General features: G+C 40.2%; 1 protein-coding gene across 1 annotated transcript in view; it reads right to left on the minus strand.

The window, feature by feature from the left end:
• CDK17 (cyclin dependent kinase 17) overlaps positions 1-25473 on the minus strand; it is a 99451-nt gene that overhangs the window by 25039 nt on the left and 48939 nt on the right. Inside the window, exons 2-4 of the mRNA XM_070946696.1 lie at positions 23942-24090; positions 4288-4452; positions 760-893 (exon numbers count right to left, since the gene is read on the minus strand). Coding sequence (XP_070802797.1) covers positions 760-893; positions 4288-4452; positions 23942-24059 — 417 coding nt within the window. The 5' untranslated portion in view covers positions 24060-24090. The remainder of the gene's footprint in view (positions 1-759; positions 894-4287; positions 4453-23941; positions 24091-25473) is intronic.

Here is a 25473-nt window from a genome sequence, read left to right on the forward strand (position 1 = left end):
AAAAGAAAATCAAGTACTAAATTCAAAGTAGGCAGCATTCTGTCTAGTCTCATACTTTTCTTTATTCAGATAAAAACATTTAAATGTCAGCAAATCTGTTAAGGAAGCTGAAATTGCTCTAGGCTTATTTTCCTACTTCCTTTTAATTATACCTATAGAGTGCTTTGTGACAAAACATATTTACAAACAGAAAATAGCTCTAATGACTGCCACAACTGAACTTGTTGTCGAACAGTACAATGCTTGAATAACCTTCCTCAATGCATTAGACTTCAGATGTGTTGGAGTATACCATTCCTAACAGCCTATCAGTTCTAACCAGAAAAATTAGTTTCCTGCTTGGAAGTTATAAGAAATGCAATACTTCGTCTGCCAGAATTCTATGCCCGTGTCCTTTCACCATATTCCTAATATACCTAAAGGGAATCAGAATAAATAGATCTGATTTACAAGAAAGAAATACAATATTATATCAAAACTAACTTTCTTCAACCTGCTCCTTTCCAGCTGTGTCAGATTACTTCATCTCCAGTAGCTAACTGGCCAGAATTGATGGAAATTCTATCTAGGACATGTTATGTTTTATACATTACGCATTCAAAATAACTTTCAATTAAAAAAAATCAGATTAAATCTGTTGTACAGGATCTGTTACTCTGAACATCAATAGCTTTACTTTAAAACACCCTAACAGGGACAAAAGTAATGCAAACAAATCCCAAATCTTTTGTTAGGATAATGCCTCTCCTATGAGATTACCTCCATAGATATCCGTCTGTGTATCCTGTTCCTGAGACAAACACCTGTTGGGGATTGAACTTCATCAGATGATGTTCCAGAAGCTTGGTCACTTTCACCATCTGATCCCATTTTTAGGTTTTCGTGTACGATATCTAAATTGAACAAAAGCAATAATTATTTAACTGATACTTGAGAAAGGACTTTCCATCACCCTCAGTGATAGTTCTCAGGCTTTAATGCAACTCTCTGTCAGTAGAGAGTAAACCAGCTTTCTCTCTGTTATTCTTTGGCAGGTGACAAATAGATTTTTATTTAGACAGTTTACCTGTAGTTGTTTGTGTGCATATATTAATTTTATTTTGTTCTTTTATCTGTATTTTATTGTCAGTCACTCAGATTATCTTTGGAAAAAACATAATATAAATTCAAACCAAATTACAGATTATTAGTACTTTGGAATTATAAAATATTAGTTCGGTTACAACACTTTTGTCCTCTCCTGTATCATTAATTGATAACTGATCTTTCTTTAAATTCATAATTTAAAAAAAACCAAAAGTAGTAATGTATTTTGATACAGCAAGAAAAAAGAGCTGTATTAAATTAAAATAGACATAAAATTCTGATCTTCCAAATATTCAATTTAAAAGAAGACATTTATTAAGAGATGATAAGAAAGAGAAATTGAACTTAGATAAATGTTCGGTGACAGACATCTTCAAATAGCATTGGTAATTTGCCAATAACTACAGTATTTGCTACAGTAAATATCAAACTCAAAGCTGCTAAAAATGTTCTTCCCTGAACAACAGAAGAAAATGGCAAAAAAATTAACATTTTTTCTAATAAGAAGTACCTGGTGTCTTTGATTAGCTGCTATATGAACCTTTTAGATATAACAGTGACTGGAAAATAGATGGCATATGTGGGGGTAGTTTGACCAAAGTTCAGCCATCATATTTCTAAATTTAGCAAAACTAGTTTGCAAACAAGTTTTGCAAAATAATTCAAGTTATACTGTAGAAATATCCAATTACATGGTAATCATTTCACCTCTTCCTACCCTCTGCACCTTTCCTGTTATCATCCCCCAATGCTCTCCTTTAAATTCTTTCATTTTAGGGGAGCACTCTGTGAGTGCTTTGGAACACTACACTGACCTCCAGCTGCCCATAATTTTTATTTCCAGAAAAGGAAAGGTTTTTGGGAAGGCCAAACACATACTGTGTAGTAAAAATGGCACTTGGCCACAATCAACTTCACTTTGAAAGATTTCCTCCCATCCAACCTCCAACCCACACAGAGAGTTATCATTGGGCATTTTCTACAAACAAGAGTAATCTTGTTAATCTCCAATATATGTTAGATTAAACTATAAAAAAGTCTGAGGGAGATGAGCAGTTAAGAAATATAAAATATAAATAAATAATTAATAAAAGACCATTAAAACATCTTGGTACTTTTTATGTACATCAGTACTACTAGTTACTAATAAATAGCATTTCAAAGGACATTAAATTTGAATCAGGTATAATGCAAGTAAAACAAAGTGTAATAAAATAAGATAGTCTTGTATATATGACAATATGCATTTTAATAAAATATATAGGAAACACTGAAGAAAATGAAGACAAGCTCACCTATAGATATTTTGTTTTCAGAGCTAATGTTCAAGATACCAAAATTTTTAATCATTCAGTTTTTAAATATACAAAAGAGACTTCTGTGACTAATGGTATTTATTTTTACGTTACAATTCTGAAGCTTACAGTTCATCAGAAGTGACAATTGTCTTCTGAGATGGATTTGCTTTGGTCTACAGAATTGCAAAAAAAATATCTTTAATCCCAAATAAGCTTTTATTTACTTGAAAAGCAAAAATGATTTTTAAATTAACAAAAAAAAAACTACACAGTAAAAATAATTCAAATTAGTCAAAAAAGCCTCTTTGTTAAAGCTTATTTAACACACTTGCCTGAATGAATTAAGTTACAGATGCAGGAAATGGGCCAGACCAATCTTTACATCTCTCCTTATCAGATAAAACAATACTTTGTTCACAAGAAATGTTTCTATGTCACAAGCTTATTGACATAAAAATTACACCTCTTTGAAACCTTATTCAGACAAAGAACAGGCAAGTCTGTCAGTTAATTTTTCTGTAAGGGTAGGAAGACGACCTGATGCACTCATGAATATTTAAGCAATATGCCATGGATTCAGTAACATAAATCCATATAATTGATTTAGACAACAATATAATTGAAAACGGATGGTTTGCTGATAGATATAGGAAAGAAACTGGATTGGCTATGAGCTTTGGGCAAGCAGATTTTCACAGCTGTCAGTTCAAGCTAATGAGCTCAAGGTACCCTGTATTATCTTTTCTTCCCACTTAGGAAAGCCATTCATAAATGTTTATCATATGAATGGGAAAAGGAACTGAAAATAAGACTGTTGCTGTAGCAATGTCCGTATATAAACTTAAGATACCATACTCTTTATATCTGTGCGCAGTTTGGCTCAACATACTTGCAAAAGGACACATGAAAGTGAAACTAGAGTAGCACACTTTCAAGAAAATACTAGAAGGAGGAATAGAAGATTGCTAAAGGCATAGCTCTTTATATTTAAATGTTTTTTGGCATAAGATGCGGTACTGGGTCCAAGGTCCTGGAGGATGTTGATTTTAATTTATCACCTTTGTGTGACAAAATGGGTAGAGGCTTGCAGGCTCTCTTTCCATTGCTCTACTTGTATTTTGGAACAGGTTCTCTAAAACAATGATTTATCCCTTCTTTCTTTAAATTATTAAAAAATGAATTTCATTGGGGAACTGTGAAGGGATTAGTTGAGGCTATTGCTTGATTGTGTAATTATTTGTTAATTTGAGTATCTGTTAATGTGTAATTTTGTAAAACATGTTGATTGTTTATATACTGTAGATGTTCATTGTAATTTACTGGGTCAATGTTAACAGCCAAGTGTCATTTTTGATTGTAGAGGGAAAATCTAATAAATGAAAAATTATGGTACCCAAGTTCATGGTAAACTGGCCATGAATCACTATTAATTTTGATGTCTGGACAGACTTTACTGAATAAGAATCATACAATAAGCAAAGGCTGCTAGGTTGTAACACTGGAGAACTGTCACTGTTTTGTAAAACCGTCTCTACTTGTGAGTTTCTTAAGTACATTGAATGGCTACTGTCCAATAGAAAATGTTGAAAAATGTACTCTTGACCTGAAGCAACCGAAGGAGAATTAACACCCAGCTGTTGTAGTACTAGCACAATGTGGAGTTTGGATTGTTTCTGGTTTATTTAGTTAATCAGCAAGGTACCATACAATTCTTCTAATATCATAGCCATATTTGAAATCTCTGCTTTACACCATTTGATATGCAATGAACATATCTAATATATTAATATGGAGCTGGTATTACACAGGACTGTTATACTACAGTTATTATAGCATGAAGGTAAATTAATAGGTTTATTAATTTAAACCTATTAATTTAAAGGATATTAAAAACACACATTACCTAATCTGCTCCCATTTCGTGGCATTGCCATAAAAGAACCCAGACTGCCCCCTATAACGCTGTGTGGTCTTCGTAATGGAGGCTTTTTGAAGGATCCTGTATACTGATGAAGAAATGAATGCATGCTGTGTGATGTTGGAGGTCTGCCATTCTTCACAATGGGTTCTATGATTTGCCAGCACCAGCCAGTTCATCCCACAACAGGGAAATTCAGCAACATGTTGAGAAAGAAAACAGTAGAATCACCATACAGCCATATTTGAAGCACTCATGTAAATTGTCTAGAAGCAGAATATTAACTTTTCTTTGGGGCATAAGACACATTTCTCAACTATCTTGCCTACCTACTCCCTCAGCCATGATGCCTGACAAATGGAGGGAGCCTCTTCTCTGGTGCTGGATCAGTTATAGTGAAAGTCATCTCTAATTGACTGAGAGCGCGCTAAAAGGACAGGGTTGTTTTGTAAACTTAAAGTACATCACTATCTTTAATACTAAAAGCAAGCTTTAAGTAATGAGAAAGAAAAGCTCTGATTGGATTTTAGTTACCAAATATATAGTGAAGCTGTAACATATACCATCAAATTGACTAAAGTTGGCGCATAAGTGCCTGGCAAGAAGACTTCCTAAAATCAATGGCCAAAACTTGTACTAAAGAAAATTTTAAAGTGTTACAGAGGACACCAAATGAGTAGAGGTTAATTTGGGTGCAAAATGGTCAAGGAAAGGGAAAAGAAGGGGAAATATAATGATATGAAAAAAGAGAGGAAGTGCTGTGATGGTGGCTTTCATTTTTTTCCTCATATAATTCCTCGTATATCCCCATAACTATTAACTATACTATTTATGGGGGAAAAACATGAAGATATTAGCATTCTGCTTAACAACAGGTAGCATACAATGAATCAAATGTTAATACCACATTTTATACTGTCTTGCATTTGATAGTGCTCCAACACATTGTGAAACATAGGAGGTTTGGGGGGGGGGTGTCCTTGGTGCTCTCTGGATTGCTTTCTTGTAGATGTTTCATTACCCAAACTAGGTAACATCATCAGTGCATTGGCACTGTAATACAATTTGGGTAATGAAATATTGGCAAAAAAACAACCAAGCTCAGAGAGCACTAAGGACCCCTCATTTCAACCCTGAGCTACAAATATTTTCTTCTATCGGTTCATAGAAAGTTAATAGGAGCATTCAACCATTTGCAAACCATTGTGAAAATCTTCTGATGGCTACATAATGTTAACAGAGTTTATAAAAAGACTCTTCCTATTGCTCAACCACAATCCATTTGTGTTCATTTAAGAATAATGTTTAGCAACTCATCTTCTTTTCTCTGAAGCAAGCCATAGGGTGGTTTGTCAGGCATCCTATATTTTACGTGACTCTCATAATAGCTTTGGTTAGAATCAGAGTGAGTTCCAGTGCTCCCAAAACATAATGTTTAGTCAGCATTTTTCATATAAAAACACCCTAACAAGAATTGGAAGAATTCCCTCTTGTAATCTGACAATGCATACTCAAAATCAAAAGGCAGAAGAAACAGAAATAGCTATATTTGATAATCACAGTCATCATCATCACTATCACCATCATCACCATAATTTCATGATGCTGATACAGTGGGGCAAAAAAAGTCAGCCACCAATTGTGCAAGTTCTCCCACTTAAAAAGATGAGAGAGGCCTGAAATTGAAATCATAGGTAGACCTCAACTATGAGAGACAAAATGAGAAAACAAATCCAGACAATCACATTGCCTGATTTGGAAAGAATTTATTTGCAAATTATGGTGGAAAATAAGTATTTAGTCACCTACAAACAAGCAAGATTTCTGGCTCTCACAGACCTGTAACTTCTTTTTTAAGAGGCTCCTCTTGTCCTCCACTCATTACCTGTATTAATGGCACCTGTTTGAACTTGTTATCAGTATAAAAGACACCTGTCCACAACCTCAAACAGTCACACTCCAAACTCCACTATGGTGAAGACCAAAGAGCTGTCGAAGGACACCAGAAACAAAATTGTAGACCTGCACCAGGCTGGGAAGACTGAATCTGCAATAGGCAAGCAGCTTGGTGTGAAGAAATCAACTGTGGGAGCAAGAATTAGAAAATGGAAGACATACAAGACCACTGATAATCTCCCTCGATCTGGGGCTCCCGCAAGATCTCATCCCGTGGGGTCAAAATGATCACAAGAACGGTGAGCAAAAATTCCAGAACCACAAGGGGGGGACCTAGTGAATGACCTACAGAGAGCTGGGACCAACGTAACCATCAGTAACACACTACGCCGCCAGGGACTCAGATCCTGCAGTGCCAGACGTGTCCCCCTGCTTAAGCCAGTACATGTCCGGGCCCATCTGAAGTTTGCTAGAGAGCATTTGGATGATCCAGAAGAGGATTGGTAGAATGTCATATGGTCAGATGAAACCAAAGTAGAACTGTTTGGTAGAAACACAACTCATCGTGTTTGGAGGAAAGAGAATGCTGAGTTGCATCCAAAGAACACCATACCTACTGTGAAGCATGTGGGTGGCAACATCATGCTTTGGGGCTGTTTCTTTGCAAAGGGACCAGGAAAGAATGAATGGGGCCATGTATCGTGAGATTTTGAGTGCAAACGTCCTTCCATCAGCAAGGGCATTGAAGATGAAACGTGGCTGGGTCTTTCAGCATGACAATGATCCCAAACACACCGCCCGGGCAACGAAGGAGTGGCTTCGTAAGAAGCATTTCAAGGTCCTGGAGTGGCCTAGCCAGTCTCCAGATCTCAACCCCATAGAAAACCTTTGGAGGGAGTTGAAAGTCCGTGTTGCCCAGCGACAGCCCCAAAACATCACTGCTCTAGAGGAGATCTGCATGGAGGAATGGGCCAACATACCAGCAACAGTGTGTTGCTGGTATGAAGACTTACACAAAACAGTGTGTTGCTTGTGAAGACTTACAGAAAACGTTTCACCTTTGTCATTGCCAACAAAGGATATATAACAAAGTATTGAGATGAATTTTTGATATTGACCAAATACTTATTTTCCACCATAATTTGCAAATAAATTCTTTCCAAATCAGACAATGTGATTGTCTGGATTTGTTTTCTCATTTTGTCTCTCATAGTTGAGGTCTACCTATGATGTCAATTTCAGGCCTCTCTCATCTTTTTAAGTGGGAGAACTTGCACAATTGGTGGCTGACTAAATATTTTTTTGCTCCACTGTACCAGTGTAGTCAAGACTGGTATTTTATTCTTTCTGAAGTCTTAGACCATTACAGTCAGGGAATTCTAGATAATTTCTAGATTTGATAATAAGGGATTTGCTTGTCAGATATGTGGACATTTCACTGCTCATATAAGACATGAAAAACAATAATGAGTAAGATGTGAAAGCTTGGAAAAAACAGGATAAGCAATTTTCTCCCACACACTTGCTTTATTTTTTCCAGTTCTAAATATCTTTAAAAATTTTCCCTTCTTTGCAAAGGTCTCAATCTATGGTTCAAATACTTCATTTATTTTACAATATTTGTAACACATCCCCACCCTAACAGTCTCTGAATGGAGTACAACAAAATCAATCACAAAAGACAAATACAAAAATAAAAGCTCAATATAAATAAATCAAGTAATATATCGTTACTGTATTTTTCAGAGTATAAGATGCACCTTTTTCCCGCCAAAAAGAGGGTGAAAATCTGGGTGTCTTATACTCTGAATGTAGCCCCACCCAGCCTTGCAAACAGAGATTTCAGAAGCTGAAAGAAGCTTCTGAAAGAAGCTTCAGAAAAAAAGCCTCAGAAATGAAGCTTCAGAAAAAGAGCCTCCAAACAGAGCTTCAGAAAAAAAGCCTCTGAAAGGCTTTTTATCTAAAATAATATGGCAAGCAACAAAAGAAGAATCAGTGAAGGTTCTAACCAAACTATGCAAACAAAACTGGAGAATGACACAATAACCAACAGATTGGAAGAGGTTAATCTATACCAAAGAAAGGAGATTGAACAGAGTACAGATAGTCCTTCAGAATAAAAGCCTCTGAAAGAAGCTTCAGAAAAAAAGCCTCAAAACACAGAAAAAAACAGAGCTTTTTTCTGAAGCTCTGTTTCGGAGGCTTTAAGAGACAGAAAAAAAAGTTTCAGAAGTTTCAGAGGCAGAAAAAAAAAGCAAGGCACAGAGCTCACAACCAACGAAACTGTTGCTAAAATTCACCTCTGGGAACAGCCGATTGGGGGTATTCTGGGAGGTCGATCCACCCATCAATCAGCTCTTTTCTTATTTTCCTCCCCCAAAAACTTTATACTCCGGTGAGTCTTACACTCCAAAAAATATGGCATTTATTTACTGTATATCCTGATATTATTATTTTTATTTATTTTTATAAATAACATAAGTCAGCAAACATACCTAATATTACTTGCCCCTCCTATTTTTCCCACAACAACCCTGTGGGGTGAGCTGGACTGAGAGTGAGTGACTGACCCAAGGCTCAGCCAGTTTTTCATGCTTGGACCAGAATTTATAATCTCCTGGTTTTTAATTTTATGCCTTAACTACTAGACCAAACAGCAAAATAATCTAATCTAATCTAATCTAATCTAATCTAATCTAATCTAATCTAATCTAATCTAATCTAATCTAATCTATGAATGCACACTGATTTAACTTGTTTATGAAATGCCAACTGGTACAGCCATTTGTATCTCTTGACAGAGGACATTTCATAAAATGGGAACGATCAAGAGAATATTACTATCACTGGGTCTATGCTCCATATATCTTATTAGAATTGAAGATCTGCGCCAAGTCCTCATTTGATGACCCAGTGGATGAGTTCAATTCTGCCATATATTATTTATATATGTTGGAGCTATCCCAGAGACTGCTTTAAAGATTAAAAAAACCCTGACATCATTAAGTGAAATGTAAACTTTTCTTTATGTGGCGTCATTTCCTTACTCTGGGTAGCTTCTTGTCTAATGCCTTGTGATGAATTCTCATATGGAGCAAGTCACAATTCCCTAAAGGAGGAGGATGTCTACACACAATTTAATCTATCTGGAAAAGAAGCAAAACTGTGTCCATATGATACATGAGTAGTTACCAGGTAATAACAATTGTTTGCAGTGGGCACTGATCTGTGTTTGCAGCGGGGGACTGATTTGATAACTCTGCTCTCACTTTATTCATAAGAGAGGAACAAAGGAGGCAGCAGATTTTAGGTAAACAGTATTTTCACTCAATTCAAAATGAGGCAGTTGCTTAGGAACAAGATGAGGAAGCATTTTATATAACAAGATCATGAATTAAACCCTTTGGCAGTAGAAAGATGCGGAAGCTCTACCGAACTTTCTTCTTGTAGTGCATTGTTATTTGTGAAGTATTATGTATGCCTATTGAATCACTTTCAAAATAAAGGGCAATGATGCCCGTAGCAGAACATAGCACTGCAATATGAAATCTATTTTGAGACATATAGGCAGGGTACACAGCAAACAATAAACTGCTCCATATTGGTGCAGTAAGATAAATCCCAAGGGCATTATTTAATGATCTTCTGAAACAATTTTAACTTGAGTCCTATACTCTACAATGTGTTTGGTTATTAAAACAACATGTATGTTGTAATAATTGTAAACCTCCTTTAATATTGGAATAAACAGAAAGATTAAACTCAATAATAATCAAAAGCTTATTATCATTTGTGAATCATAATCTACAAATCTTATATTATAAATTGTTAGTTTCATACTTTAAACTTTACTTTAACTTGCCACAATCTTATTTTTGTTGCCAAAATAAAAGCATGGTACCCCCTCTGAATACAAGAAATGTTCAATTTATGTCCAATCGTTTAACAACCATTTGAAGTTACAAAAGTACTGAAAAACCTGAGTTATGGTCAGATTTTGCACTTACGATTGTAGTAGTGGCCCCGCAGCCACATGATAAAAATCCAGACACTCGGCAACCAGCATGTATTTATGGCTGTTGCAGTGTCCCAGGGTCACATGACTGTCATTTAAAACTTCCTGAGGGTTCCATCCAACAAGCAAAGTCAATGGCTGGACCAAAGGATTGACATGGGTGGCAGAGGAGGGGAACAATGACAGGAAATGTGTGGTGATGTAAATACACAGAATGCTGTGACTAAAGTAAGTAATCACAGCATTTGTGTGATTATGTTATCCTGTAATATTGTTGTTTTGGTATCATTATAGTTTGCTGCAGATGCCAGTGGAATTAATTTGAAACAGTTTTCAACGTGCTGGTTTACCTTTGCAGCCAGCTACTATATGGTGGTTCAAAAGGCAAAACTTATTTTTGTACTTTTCTTGAAGTACGTACAACTTGGGGTACTATACTAATTTGGAAAAGACAATTTAGACGATTTTGTCAGTCAGGTGCTCAGTTCATGTTCCCACACATCCTGAAGCACCTTTTCTAAACTGAATGAAGCATTCCACTCTCAAATTACTTATATAGAACCTTTGAAGTGCTAAGAGCAGTTTAGATAATGATCACTGAAACAATGCATGTCGGCATTTCTATATATTGCACCATGTTATAAGTTAGGGTAGAGAGAAGGAAAATGTGTCTATACCTGTTAAACAAAATTAGAATTCCAAATTTCTACTACAGAATGGAAAACCATTTTGTAATAATTCATATATGAAGTTGAACTAAGTAACTATAGTTTAATTAATGTTTGTTAAATCTGATTATCCTATTCTAAATCTGGATGTTATATGGGAACTCATTACAGTCTCAGGGTACACTAGGTATCTATTCTATGCTGGAGCAGGACTGATAACTGTCATATTTACTTGTAGTAGTTTGCATTTCAATTGTTTCCTTTTTTCCTTTCTGCCTATGCTCAGATACCTAATGTTCTCTTTGCTTCTGCAATGATTCTTTTTATCTAAAAGATTTTAGTTCCCATGTATCCATACTCACTTAAAAATGGAGTTTACAGCAAGAATCTGTTATTCAGGACATCACAGTAACAGTTCTATCCATTAACTATAAAATAACTTCCTATTTAACAGCACATGGAAGCTACAAATTATAAGGGAAAAGTGAAATACAAGTAACAAGGGGTCTTCTACCATGAATGCCTGTATGCAAAAGTTCTAGTGAAACTCATGTTCCAACTAGTCCTAAATCAGCGGAAGCAGATATAACCTCTATACCGTATATGTTTAAACATCACATCCTGAAGTGTGGCATGGTGGCTCAGTGGCTTAATGACGCTGGAGATGGTCTCTGCTCCAGCAGTTCGAGCCCTACCATCACATAGTGGGGTGAGTGCCCGTCACTCATCTTAGCTTCTGTCCACCTAGCTACCACTTCGGTGGGGGAGACGAGCTGGTGCTTCATGAAGGTGGTCAGATTCCTACCTACTCTGAACCGTCCCAATTTTGACACTCATTTGTGAGGCAGCTCCGCTGGAGGGAGGAAGGCCTTGAATGATGCTACAGGAAGAGCTGCTCATCTTTCTTTCTGTTGCAAAGCTGGCTCTCCCTGCTGTGGTGCATCTTGGGAAGAGTGCGAGTGTGTACCACAACAGAGCTAGTAAATTGGCAGCCAAGCTACTATTCTGCATTAACATTGTAGTCTCGTGGCTAATGTAACAACGCCATACGCTAATAAGTATAATAATAATAATAATAATAATAATAATAATAATAATAATAATAATAATAACAACAACAATAACAATATTATTATATATACAATAATAACAATATAATAATAAAAATGCAGCTTGAATGGTTACATCCAGAAAAGTGAAGAACCAATGATTAAGGAAGTAAATAAAGGAGGCCTTTTAAAGACAACTAAAACAAAAGCAGAATATAAGAAAGAAGTAATTGAGCAGCGAGCTGAAAATTGGAAACACAAATCTCTACATGGCCAATACTTGAAAAGTATTGAAGGCAAAGCTGACCAGAAACTAACTTGGAACTGGTTAAGATCAGCAGTACTGAAAAAAGAAACAGAAAGCTTTATTTTGGCAGCTCAAGAACAAGCCCTAGCCACAAACTGTATGAAGGCAAAAATTCAACATGTTACCACCAACAGCAAATGCCGCCTCTGCAATGAAAAAGAAGAGACAGTTGACCACCTGATCAGTGGGTGCAGCAAAATTTCACAAACTGACTACCTACAACGCCATGACCGTGTTGCTAAAATCATTCACTGGAAATTGTGCCAGAAGTTTGGATTTGAGTACAGCAAAAACCACTGGGAACATCAGGTTGAGAAAGTTTTAGAGAATGAGAAACTCAAGATCTTGTGGGACTTTAGGATTCAGACTGACAGGCACTTGGTCCACAACACACCTGACATAACAATAGTTGAAAAGAAAAAAGTATGGTTCATTGACATTGCAATACCTGGTGATGCACGAATTGAAGATAAGCAGCAAGAAAAAATCACAAAGTACCGGGACTTACAAATTGAAGTTGAGCGACTGTGGAAAAAGAAATCGTGTGTTGTCCCGATTGTAATTGGAGCCCTCGGAGCAATACCCAAAGGGCTACCCCGCTATTTAGAAATTCTAAATTTGCCGGACTTGAACATTTTGACTCTACAAAAAACCACCTTACTCGGAACAGCTTACATCCTCCGACGATACCTTAACAGTTCCTAGGTCCTTGGTTAGGACTCGAGCTGCTGAGCTATTAACCAGCCTCAAAGGCTGTGAATCTCACTAAAGATTAACCAATAAATAATAACAACAACAACAACAACAACAACATCCTGAATACTTATTTTTAACCAATTTTTTTAGTCTTTTTATTATTGCTTTTGGATTTCCTCTTTTCTTGCAAAACTCTCTAGTTTAGAAATACTTTCTAAACCTATTCTTAATATGCATTAATACACTTCAAATTTGAGCTCTGACAGTTTTTCAGCAGTATTTAACTTTGAGGAGTGTGAAGGGCAAGCCAACATTTTTTATTTTTTTTTCTTGTACTGTAAATACTTCATGACTGAATTCGAGGTACATTTCAAGCTTTTTCTCTTACTGAAATATCTAACTTTCAGCTTCCATTTCTGAAGAAGATTAGCTCTTGAAGACTGTCCTTTTACAGGAATTGTCCAGTTACAGGAAAAGCTATTATTTCTGACAAATGAGGTATTAGAAAGCACCAACCAAAAGGATTTCTACATTTTGCATCTGTCATAGTCACTGTTTTCTTCTTTTACATTTACAGATAACTGCACATAAATGCTAAGTATGCATTTCAAGGAAGAAGTCATTTAAATTTGTACTACTCAGAGTTGCAACATTTTCTGTTTGTTTAGGGATTAACTGAAACACATAATTTGACCAAGGATATTTAAACTTTCACATATAATTGTAAATTTATGGAAGAGCAGGCTGGTGAAAAAAATTAGAGGGATCTCTGCCTCTCCTCTTTCAGCCTTCTCCCCAGCATCAGCATGGCAGAGTTACCTATAAATCTGTAACCTTGAAGTAGGTAAGGGAGGAGAAAAGAGGAGATGTGCGTTTTGGAAGCTTTGAAGCCAGCAACAAACAGAGAAAGTAACTAAATAAAAGAATGTATTTTTCCTCCACAGAAACTGAATAGCCCAAAGGAAAAAGAAGAGGCACAGCACAGCAAAGCAAAACAAAACAAAACACAGCAAGGCACAATGTGGGAAGGCGCAAGTGCTTTACGCAGTGCCCATTAATAAAGAAGAAAAAGGTAGAAGAAATCCTAAAGAGAGAGAGAGGAATTAAAGACAGACCAATGTCTCCAAGGGGAAAACACTGCTCTATGGGCACTAAAAATATAGAAATAATAGTAATTGTATAACAGCAATATAAAAGAAATAAGAGATGATATAAAGGCAATAGAAAGCACTCACATATACTGTAGATTTGTATATTTCTTTTTTATATGTTGAGTTTTTTGCCAAAAGATCTCCCTAATCCCTGTGTGTGTGTGTGTGTGTGTGTGTGTGTCTGTTCTGTTTTAATCCCAGCCTTTCCATAATGGCTGGCAAACAGCCACTTACAGATAAATGAATTGTGACCACTACTAAGGGAAATGATTTCCATGAAATTTAGAGAATAATGAGAAGCAAATTTTACTGTACAGTGGTTTTAAAAAAGTCAACAAAAAGCTTTAGTTGACAAGATCTTACCTTCCTATTTGCAAAAATGTATTAGTTTCTGAATCAGAGCAAGATCAGGAGAACTAGGTAGGATATTATGTAAGAGAATATTGCCCAGCAGGTAACTGGGGGGGGGGGGGGGAATAGAGGACATATATGACATTCTGAGAACACACAGTTGATCTTTTTTTTTCTTTTCTTTTCAGATATCACTGTAAGGCTGCTTGTTTATATGTGGAAGAGCTGCCTGGAGTGCCCAGCCAGTCATAAAGCAACTGCTTGGAGAAATGAGCTCCCTTCCTCAGATTGCTCTTGACTCTTGCAATTTACCTTTGCCTTCTTTTCAGGGCAGGCTGGCACATTTCCAAGCTGTAGCAACTGATAATTCCGCTTTCTAAGAATAACTGTGCAGCTTATCTGGAGACAAGAGCCCTATGTAGCATATCACCCTCTTATTTCATTTAATTAAAGTCAAACAAAAATGGCATAAATGAGAAAGCAACCTTGGTAGTTGCCAAGGGAAATTACAATTGAGATACACTGCCTATCTCAGAATATTTAAGGGATTTAATAGCCTCCAGAGCTCTCTATTTTCTTTCAATAGATACCTAAAAAGAGATTAATTTTATATGAATCTATCAATGATCCTCCTTTGATCTCTAGTTTCCTCTAGGCTAGTATTACAGGTAGTCCTCGACTTACAATAGTTTCTTTAGTGACTGTTCAAAGCTACAACGGCACTGAAATGGACGTTGACTTACCTGAACGTCCCTTTTAGGAGTGCTGCGACCACTGTCCATGGCTGGGATCTTCACTTCATATCCTGTCAGTAACTGAGTGAGAGCTGTTGAACTCTCCCTGTTAGGACACACCTCCAGTCCCATGATCCTCCAGTCTATCACGAAGACACAGCAAAACTCCAGGAGAAACTTCCAACAAATAATCCAAACACGGGAACTGGATACACGGCAGACAGTCTGAAAAAAACTGCAACAGCAAGGAACATAACAAACAAGGGAGGGAATGGACAGTGGTCGCAGCACTCCTAAAAGGGACGTTCAGGTAAGTCAACGTCCATTTTCCAGAGTGCTGCTCCCACTGTCCATGGCTGGGACATACCCAAGCTTAATTACTAGGGTGGGAGACTGGATGCCCCGAACCCGTGTCCAAGGCTACTCTCTGTAGAACTCGTCGCCCGAAGGCGGCGTCCGAAGAAGCATATGAGTCAATCCGATAGTGACGGATAAACTGTGACACCGAGGACCACGTGGCCGCCCGGCAGATATCTTCCACCGAGGCTTGAGACGCCCACGCAGCTGAGGTAGCCGCGCTGCGAGTGGAGTGTGGTAGAATTCTTCCCGGCACAGGCTTTCCCGATAACTCATACGCCAAAGAGATACACGCCTTAAGCCACCTGCCCACCGTAGCCGCAGAAATCTTCTGCCCCATCGAGGTTGGGTGGAAAGAAATAAGCAGAGCCTCTGTCCGACGAAATGAAGCGGTCCGACGGATATAGATGCGTAGAGCCCTCTTTACGTCCAGTTTATGCCAGCGTCGTTCCGTAGAGTTCCGTGGAGACGGGCAGAAGTCTGGCAAGGAAAGTTCCTGCGCCCGGTGAAAAGGAGTATTTACTTTCGGAAGGAACGTAGGGTCAAGCCTGAGAATCACCATACTGTCCCGGAAAAGACAAAGGTCCTCCCGAATAGAGAGTGCCGAGAGTTCTGACACTCTACATGCGGAGGTGATAGCCAACAGGAATGTTATCTTGAACGACAGATGTTTCAGCGTAGCCGTCCTAATAGGTTCAAAAGGGGAAGCTGTCAGAGCCCGAAGCACCAGGGAGAGGTCCCAGGTAGGGTATCTGTGGACCTGTGGTGGACAGAGATTGGTCGCACCGTGAAGAAAGCCTCTGATGAGCGGGTGTCGCGAAAGAGAGTCGTAGGGAGGACACTTCAAAACGGTAGACAAGGCCGCAGTTTGTCGCCTCAAAGTCGCCGGGGCCAGGCCTTTCTGAAGGCCGGAATGCAGGAATTCTAAGACCTCCTCCACCGTCGCTGAGGTGGGATCCACATGCCTCGAGGCCCCCCAAGCGCAGAAGGATCTCCAGGAAGCCTCGTAGATACGGCAAGTGGACGGTCGTCTAGCAGCCTGTATAATCTTGACAACTCCGTCTGACAGATGTGACTTTTTTAGGAGCACGCGCTCAAACGCCAAACGGCCAAGTGGAGCCATTGAGGCTCCGGATGACAGACGGCCCCTTGGAGTAGGACTACTTGAGTGGGCGGAATCACCCAGGGCGGAGACACCGAGAGGGATAGAAGGTCCGCATACCAGGCCCTGCGTGGCCAATTGGGTGCCACCAGAATCAGGTCTGCCTGCTCCCTCAGCAATTTCCTCACGACTCGTGACAACAGAGGAATGGGGGGGAATGCATATAGGAGGCCCTCCGGCCACCGACACCTCAGGGCGTCGCTGTCCTCCGCCGACGGATCTGGATACCGTGATACAAAGCGAGGCAGTTGGGCATTCTTTCGTGAAGCAAATAGGTCGACCATCGGGGTACCGAACCTCTGGCAGATCTCTTGAAACAAGCGAGGGTGGAGTTGCCACTCTGCTGGATCTATTTGTTCCCTGCTTAGCCAGTCGGCCCGGACATTGTCCACACCCGAGATGTGGTCCGCCTTTATCGACCTTAGATGACGCTCCGCCCAGCTGAACAGATGTTCCGCCTCAAACATTAGCGACTTCGATCTTGTGCCGCCTTCCTTGTTTATGTGCGCTTTTGCTGCGGTGTTGTCGGTAAGAATCAAGACGTGTCGACCTTCCACCGCCGTCTTGAAGTGACAAAGCGCCAGCCTCACCGCCCTCAGCTCGAGTAGATTTATACTGCAGCGGCTCTCCGTTGTTGACCACTGCCCTTGAGTCACAAGGCTGTCCAGATGTGCTCCCCAGCCCCGTAGACTGGCGTCCGACGTTAGGGTCAGCCTGTCCGGCTCTGTGAAGTCGCAGCCCTGTAGAATCGCCGGTGACAGCCACCAAGACATCGACAGGCGGATCTGAGGGGGCAAGAACACCCGGTGACTCGAACTGGCACGGCCCGATTTTTGGAAGGGAAGGAGGAACCACTGTAACGCTCGGGAGTGTCTGCGTGCCCACGGAACGATGTTGTAGCAGGACACCATTTTCCCCAGCAGTTGTGATAAGAGAGAGAGCGGTACCTTCTCCAGTGGTAGGATTTGTCGAATCAGGTCGGTGATGCTTTGAGCCCTCTCTGGCGAGAGAAAGACCTGTCCTTTGACCGAATCGATCAGGGCTCCGAGGTGAAGCAGTCTTGTAGCTGGAACAAGGTGGCTCTTTTCCAGATTTATCGAGAATCCGTGGCGTTGGAATGTGTCCAGTACCAGGTCCCGGTCGCACGATGCTTGGTCTGGAAAGGAAGATAGAATCAAGACATCGTCGAGATAGCACATCACTCGCACCGACTGAATTCGGAGAGAAGCAGCCACCACCGCCACGAGCTTGGTGAATGTGCGGGGAGCGGAGGATAGGCCGAACGGCATCGCCCGGTACTGGAAGTGCCTTCCGTCGTACTCGAACCTCAGGAAGCATCTGTGTAGAGGGTGAACCGGAACATGTAGGTAGGCTTCTTTCAGGTCCACCGATTGGAGCAGGTCTCCCGACCGAACCCCCGCTAGTATCGACCGAAGCGAATGCATTTTGAACCTGCGGTACTCCACCGACAGGTTCAATAGCTTTAAGTTCAGGATACCACGCCAGCCCCCTGAATTTTTGGGGACAAGAAAGAAAGTCGAATAGAAACCCGCTCCCCGGTCCGAATGGGGAACCGGTTCTATTGCCTCTATGCTCTGCAGATGGGCAATCTCCTGCAGCATCAGTTGGTGTCGCTCCACAGACATTGGAACAGGGCAGGAGACGAATCGGCTTGGCGGAGCTCCGATAAATTCGATAGAGAGACCAGAAGAAATGGTGCGCAGAACCCAAGAGTCCTTGGTGGAAAGGGCCCACTGGTGATGGAACAATTGAAGCCTCCCGCCTATGGGCCCTGTGAGAGGCGAGTCATTTGCCCCTGCGAGACTGCCTGAAGTTGGAGCCACGGAAAGGCCGTTTAGCTTGAGGCTGGAACTTGCTTCGGTCGCGAAAGGAATCCCTTCCCTGCGCCCGGTCAGGGCCGGAGAAGGAGGTCCTGCGGGAGAAGGAGCCGCCCGAACCCTGAAAGGGACGAAAGGATGGGCGCTGGCTGTAAGGAGTGTACCTCCTCTCATTGCGTCTGTAAGCCGTCGGGAGAATCTTACGCTTGTCACGATCCTCCACCAGGAGCGGGTCCAAGGCAGGTCCAAACAAATTCGGCGCCTTATAGGAAGCAGATGCCAGCCTCCACTTCGCCTTGAGGTCCGCCTTCCAATGACGGAGCCAGAACAAGCGCCTGGAAGAGACAGATGATGCCAAAGCTCTGGACGCAAACTTCACCGAGTTAAGGGAGGCATCTGCCGAATACTCGGTGGCAGCCACAATCTTATTTATGTCCTGGTGCAACCTAGTCTCTTCCGGAGGTAGCCTCTGTTGGAGCTGTTTCAACCAAATCAGAGTGGCCCTATTGAAGAAGGAAGTGGCAGTCGCTGTCCTGATCGCCCAGGCAACTGCTTGATGAGACCTCCGGAAGGCTAGCTCTGCTCTGCGGTCCTCCGACTTAAGACCATCTAAAGAGTCAGTAGAGACCAGTGAGTTGGATGCCAAGGACGCCACAGGTGGATCTACGGCAGGGAGAGCCAGGAGATCCTCTAATTCTGGTGCAGAACAATACAACTTCCTGTCGAGGGTGCTGGGCGATGTCAGAGATCCGGGTTGACCCCAAGGTGACTGAAGAACGTCCAGGAACAGGCGGGGGCATGGAATTACCTCCTTGTCCTGTTTAGCCGACATAAACAAGGCGTCATGGGGTCCCGCAGACGTAGCAGCGCCAGACGGGTCTGCACCAGGAGTGTTGAAATTGGTGGTAAGACGCGCTTTGTGCAGTAGAGACTTAAACATCGATGGACGGAACAACCCCGTGAAAGCTGGTGAATCCGGTGGTAAGTCTTCATCATCCGAAAATTCGATATCCTCCGGGCATTCCTCACCGTGGTCAGACTCAGCCCTGTAGGGGGAGGTAGACTGTCTCCTACCAGCTCGGGTCGAGGCAACTTGATGACCCAGATGAGCGGGCTGAGCCGAGGCTGAGACTGATGGAGGCTGTGACACTCGCTGCATTCCTGCAGCCAAGAAAGAGGAAAAGGCCGATGCGAAGAAGGCCTGCATGTCGACAGGTGCCGGGGCAAGCGCCCCATCCGGGCCCCGAAGTCCAGCCGCAGTGGGGGTAAACGTGGCCTCAGGAGGGTGACAAGCAGGTCCCTGGGAGGGGGTGATCCCCGCCCTAGACACATCAGGCAGCGACTGAGAGACACCCTTGGCAAGGTGTAACTGTTGGGCTTGTTGAGTAGTCGCGATGGCGCCCCTCTCTGGAGATGAGGCTGGGGAATCAGATGAGGAATAGTCCCGGACAATAGTGTCTTGTTGAATAGCGCTGGTGCCCAGACCCACTTCAGCCACAGCCGCCAATCTCGCTTTGTCCCACTGTTTCTCCAGCGCATTGTGGCGGCGTTGAGCGTCTCTGTCCAAGCCCTTGGAAGGCTTCGACTTCCTAGAGGTGTGGCTGGAAGACATGGAGCGTTTCTTGGATGTCTTTTTGGCCCGCTTGGCAGGGCTTTGTGGCGGGCTATGGTCAGGCTCAAAGTCAGATGATAGAGCGTGGTCAGCCATGTTGGTAATTGCACAGGCCGACCAAAGAGGCACGGAACTGGCAGAAGAGTAAAAGCTGACCTTCCCAAATACAGCTCACAGTGCTAACCGTCCTCTTTATGTACTTTATATATACAAAATTTAATAAATGTTCTTTCTTTTTTTTTTTTTTTTGTTTTTATAATTATCAAAAACTGGTGTCCAAGAAGCAATACTAAGTTCAAGCCTCTCTCTCTCTCTTTTTTTTTTTTTTTTTTTTTTTTTTATAAAAAAAGTGTAACTATATACAGGGAAAAAGGAGGAAGTCCAATGTTAAGAGGCTGAGCTCTCCAGGCCTGGATTGAAACGTAGGTATATTAAATGGCGAAGGCCTAAACTGCTTGTTTGCTGAGGCAAAAGGGCTTCCAAGGCCAAACTCCTCCCCTCGCTGCACAAAATGGCGGCTCAAGCCCAGATAAAATGGCGACGCTCAAGGGTCTTTGAAAATGGCGCCCGCTGCCCTCCTCAGGCCCAAGCCAGGAAGCCTGCAGGCCCCACAGATTCCTACCGGAGCGTTGTTGGCCCCTCCGGTGTAAGCGCGGCAGAGTGGAGGGCGCACCTCGAGGATGACGCTCCTCCGCGCACAAGGAAAAGCGGCGACGTTTTAAAACGGCGGCAAGCCTGCACGCCGAAGCCTTGACTCACGCCGCTGTCGGGAGGCCAGGAGAACGGGGAGCGCACTGACAGCGTGACGCTGCCCCGAAGCCGCTGCCGATGTCCAAGGATCAGCTGGGAGAGCGACAAGCCTGCACGCTCTTCCCCTCGCTAGCGGCCAACAGTAGCTTGCCGGATCCGCCCCGAAGAGTCGGAATCCGGCGGCTGCGACGCTCCAGGCGCGGGCGGCCCGAAAGGACTCACCGCACGCAGCAGCAGCCAGAAATTAGGTCACAGAAGCACGAAACAAGAAATACTCAAAAATAAAGAAACAAAAGCCTAAACGAGAGGAAAACAATCAGGGAGAGAGCTAAAGTTAAGAACTAAAGCCCAAAACAGCACAGCTCTGAAATTCACGTCAGTTCTTGCCAGTAACTGAGTGATAGACTGGAGGATCATGGGACTGGAGGTGTGTCCTAACAGGGAGAGTTCAACAGCTCTCACTCAGTTACTGACAGGATATGAAGTGAAGATCCCAGCCATGGACAGTGGGAGCAGCACTCTGGAAAAAAAGTGATTTATGACTATTTTCCACACGTACGACTGTTGCAGCATCTCCATGGTCATGGTGATCAAAATTTAAATGCTTGGCAACTAACTCATATCTGTGATGGTTGCAATGTCCCAGGATTATGTCAACACCTTTTGCGACCCTCTGGCAAACAAAGACAATGGGGAAGCCAGATTCATTTAACTGTGTTACTAACTTAACAACTGCAGTGATTCACAACAACTGTGGCAAGAAAGGTCGTAAAATGGGGCAAAATTCACTTAAATGCCTTACTTAGCAACAGAAATTTTTGGCTCAATTGTGGTTGTAAGTTAACGACTACCTGTACATCAGCTTTCCTTTTTAAAAATAATTTTGATTGAAATTTAAAAAAAATATAATAGAAATTCTGAAAAAACTACCGGTAAAAAATAAAATAGAATAGAAAGTAAAAGAAAAACAAAAAGAGAAAAAAGGAAGAGGAAGAAGTAAAAATAAGAAAAAGAGAAAATAAATATTTAAAGCAATCACTTCTAATCTTCATCACAAGTACAAACTTAGTGATTCTTCACCCCTATAAGATTCAATGCAAGTATCTCTTTGGAATGCAAAATGGGTGGCATATAAATTTAATAAATAGATAAATCTCCTATTCCCATAATCCATCCCTTATCCACAAATCATTAACATTTCACTTCTGGTGTCAGTAAAAGTCCATAAAAGGTTTCCAGAGTTTTATAAAATGTGTCTTATTTTAATTTTGGTCAAATAAATTTGTACTTTTCCTTTGGCTTCTAACAGTCTTGTGATTTCTTTAACATCTTTTGGAAATAATCTATCCATAGTAGAAGACATCTTTGCTGACATTGTAGCTGCTAGTTTTTGTCCCCATTCAACTATCTCCTGGAGTATTTCAAATGTCATATTATTTTCTGTTCTTTTATGCCAATGCTGATCGAAGACAAAATACAAGCCTTTTAATTTTTCTGTTTCCGTCTAGGTCTCGAATCTTTAGTAATAAAATCTTGGATTTCTGTTATAACTTCAGGTAGACTAAAATTTTTGTTCCCATTAATGTGCTATTTATGTAATTATTTTCAAAATCTTATAGGAAAAGTCCTAATAGTCCAAATTCATCTGTTCTCTTAATTTGTTTATACTTTCTTCAATTAAAGTCCTATTTAGCTATTCTATTTAGCTATTTTGCTGTTCTTTTTTAAACTCATAGTTATTTTTTAAAAATTCTGAAATGAAGATAAACTTACCAATTTTATCAAATTTGCAATGTACAATTCACCAGTTGCTTTGCAAATTTGTTATTTTGAAGAACCCTACTAGCAGTGTCCTTAAAAAGGCTCTGCTGTGGTTAAGCCTATGTTGGCTTCCCTTCATCTCCTGGCACCCAAACTCTTGGGAAACCGCTGTGATGTGCTCTCCTCATGAGAAGCAAGGATTCTTTTTATCTGCATAAGTTCTGTGGAACCAGCCTACTTGCTGGTCCTTCAGTCATGGCCATAATCTTGTCTCTGCCCATTCAGAGATACGCTAGCTCACCATTCATCACCTGGAAATCCAGTACTACACCATTTTTCAAAGATTGCATGAGAAATCAAGCCTTCGATCTGAAACTCTTTTAGATTTACAAGGAACTGAATCTGAGAGACTGTATATGCAAAATACGATCTTTCTGCCTGAAATACATATTTCAAAAAATTATTTAAACCAAGATACTGTACCAGCAGTGATGTGCTGAGTCAGCTTCTACCAGTTCATGGAAGTCGATTGTTAAATTTCTTGGATTTTTGCAAGCTGAATGAGTCACAACACCCAGCAATGACAGGAATGGAACTGGCAAAGCTGGTTATCATATGTTTAACAGCATACCACTGTATACCAGTGAAAGAAAGATGCACTACTTCTTTGTATTACCCATAATATACGTTTAGTGCAGAATCTTTATTTCAGCAAAGAAATTCTGAACATCTTAAGTATTTGTAGTTCTTATAGATCTGTATCATCTTATTAGATGGAATATACTTTTCAACCCATACAATTCCATCTGTTAAAGTACATTAATATCAACTTTTTATTCAGCAATAGTAAACATCCAGCAGACTGCAAACATAGCTTTCACTTTTAAACAAAATTGCTCCACAACTGAAATTTCAAATAGCTGCAAAACACTGAAAATAAAATGCAATATGAAAGAGAGCTTTAGCACTCAATAGCTGAGTATATCTGCTGATACTAGTAGGAATGGAATGATGCAGGATTTTTGCAACCCAATGTACAATTCAATATTTTTAAATAAACAAAACTGCAATTTGGTAGCATTCAATTAAAACATGTTCTTCAGTAATAATAAATTGAACAAAACACATTAGAAATATTTTATGAAAAGAAAATATTATAGTTATCCAAACTAAAATGAATGACTACACTAATTCCAAACTCATAATTCACCTTGTTAAGGTAATTATCAATAATAGCATGTTCATTTTTCTAAATACTTTAGAAAAATAATAAATATGGTGCATGTACTTACCGTTATCTTTGTTGCTGTTCTCTTCAATTGTCATTTGTTCAGCTAGTTCAGAAAGTGACTCATCAATAGTCTGACTCCCACGCAGTGTTAAAGAAAGTCTTCTCTTAAACTTTTTCATTCTACCAGCAATAAGCCTGGCTTGAGAAAGCCTATTTAGAAAAAAAACAGTGCAAACTGAATTTATCTGAGTTTAAAGGAATTATTATCTAAATTTATATGCCACCTGACTATCAGCAATTCACTGTAGCTAAGAGAAAACTATTTCCATAATCAGGAAAAATGTATTTATTGTTGCTTTTATCTATCAATATGTATTTCATAATTAAAAACCACTTTAATGGAACAGCTAAGAGCTGGAATAAAGAATTTGGAAATATCAGTAGAACTGAAATTCTACCTCTGTTAAAGGAACTAACAAAACAACAATAATTGCTTAATAAAGATAAATCTCTACAATGGTTAATGTATTTCCAAATAACTGGAAAAGTAAAAAGTGACATCAAAGAAGGAGGATATACCATTAGAAAGATGACAGAATTTGAAATATTTATACAATTTTGACAATTTAGTAGGATGAATTTATAATTGATATTTAAATACGATATGGAGACTGGACGAATTAAAAATTGCATGATAAAATGGATGCAAAACTATGGGAAAAAATCAATACAATTTTCACCAAGCTACAATTTGAAGAAAATTGGTACACAATATTCTACACATGCTATAATTGTCCGTGATTGCCAAGATGAACGAATCACACCACAATAAATACTAGAAATGCCACAATAAAGGAACATTGACTCAAAGAAACATACAAACCTACAGAAAATTCTGAAAATAAGATTCAGATTAAAACCACACATACTTTTATTAGGTATAATCACAGAAAATGCAAACAAAAAAGCTTCATAATTTATTAAGACATATGCTGATAGTGCCAAGAATTAGTCTGGTACAACACCGGAAAAGAGAAACTGTGCCAACAATGTAAGAATGGGAGACTAAGAGAATATGCAGCAATGAAATATTCGCTGTACATATTCACAGCAAAATGATGGGGTTGAACATTTAGGAGTAGATGCTGTTTTTATTTATAAATGATGTAGTTGCCTGCTGAGAAATCCAATTTGGTCTAATAGTTAAGGTGCTGGGCTATGAATGAGGAACTAAATTCTAATCGTGACTTAGGTTTGGAAATCAGCTGGGTGAGTTTGAGTAGTCACTCCCTCTCAAATCTAGATAGAAATGGCAACTACTGCTGAAAATGTTGTCATGAAAATTGCAAGGGCTTGTCCAGGTAATTCTCAGGAGTAAAAAATTGCTTCCAAGTTGAGTCATTGACCTCATTAAAAAGCCTGTCTGATTCAAGCTTCCAATAGGAGACAGTTATCCCTTCCCTGCAGTGCTCTGCTTGAGAGAGAGAAAGAGAGAGATATCAGAAAGAGAATGTGGGAGACAAAAGTAAAATTACAGAAAGAATACAAAAAGGGTGGCTGGAAAGAATGGATGTCCCAATTCACTTTTTTCTC

This window comes from Pituophis catenifer, unplaced genomic scaffold (assembly GCF_029215685.1).
Source record: "Pituophis catenifer annectens isolate HBS135680 unplaced genomic scaffold, rPitCat1.0.hap2 SCAF_7, whole genome shotgun sequence".
NCBI classification, from domain to species: Eukaryota; Metazoa; Chordata; class Lepidosauria; order Squamata; family Colubridae; genus Pituophis; species Pituophis catenifer.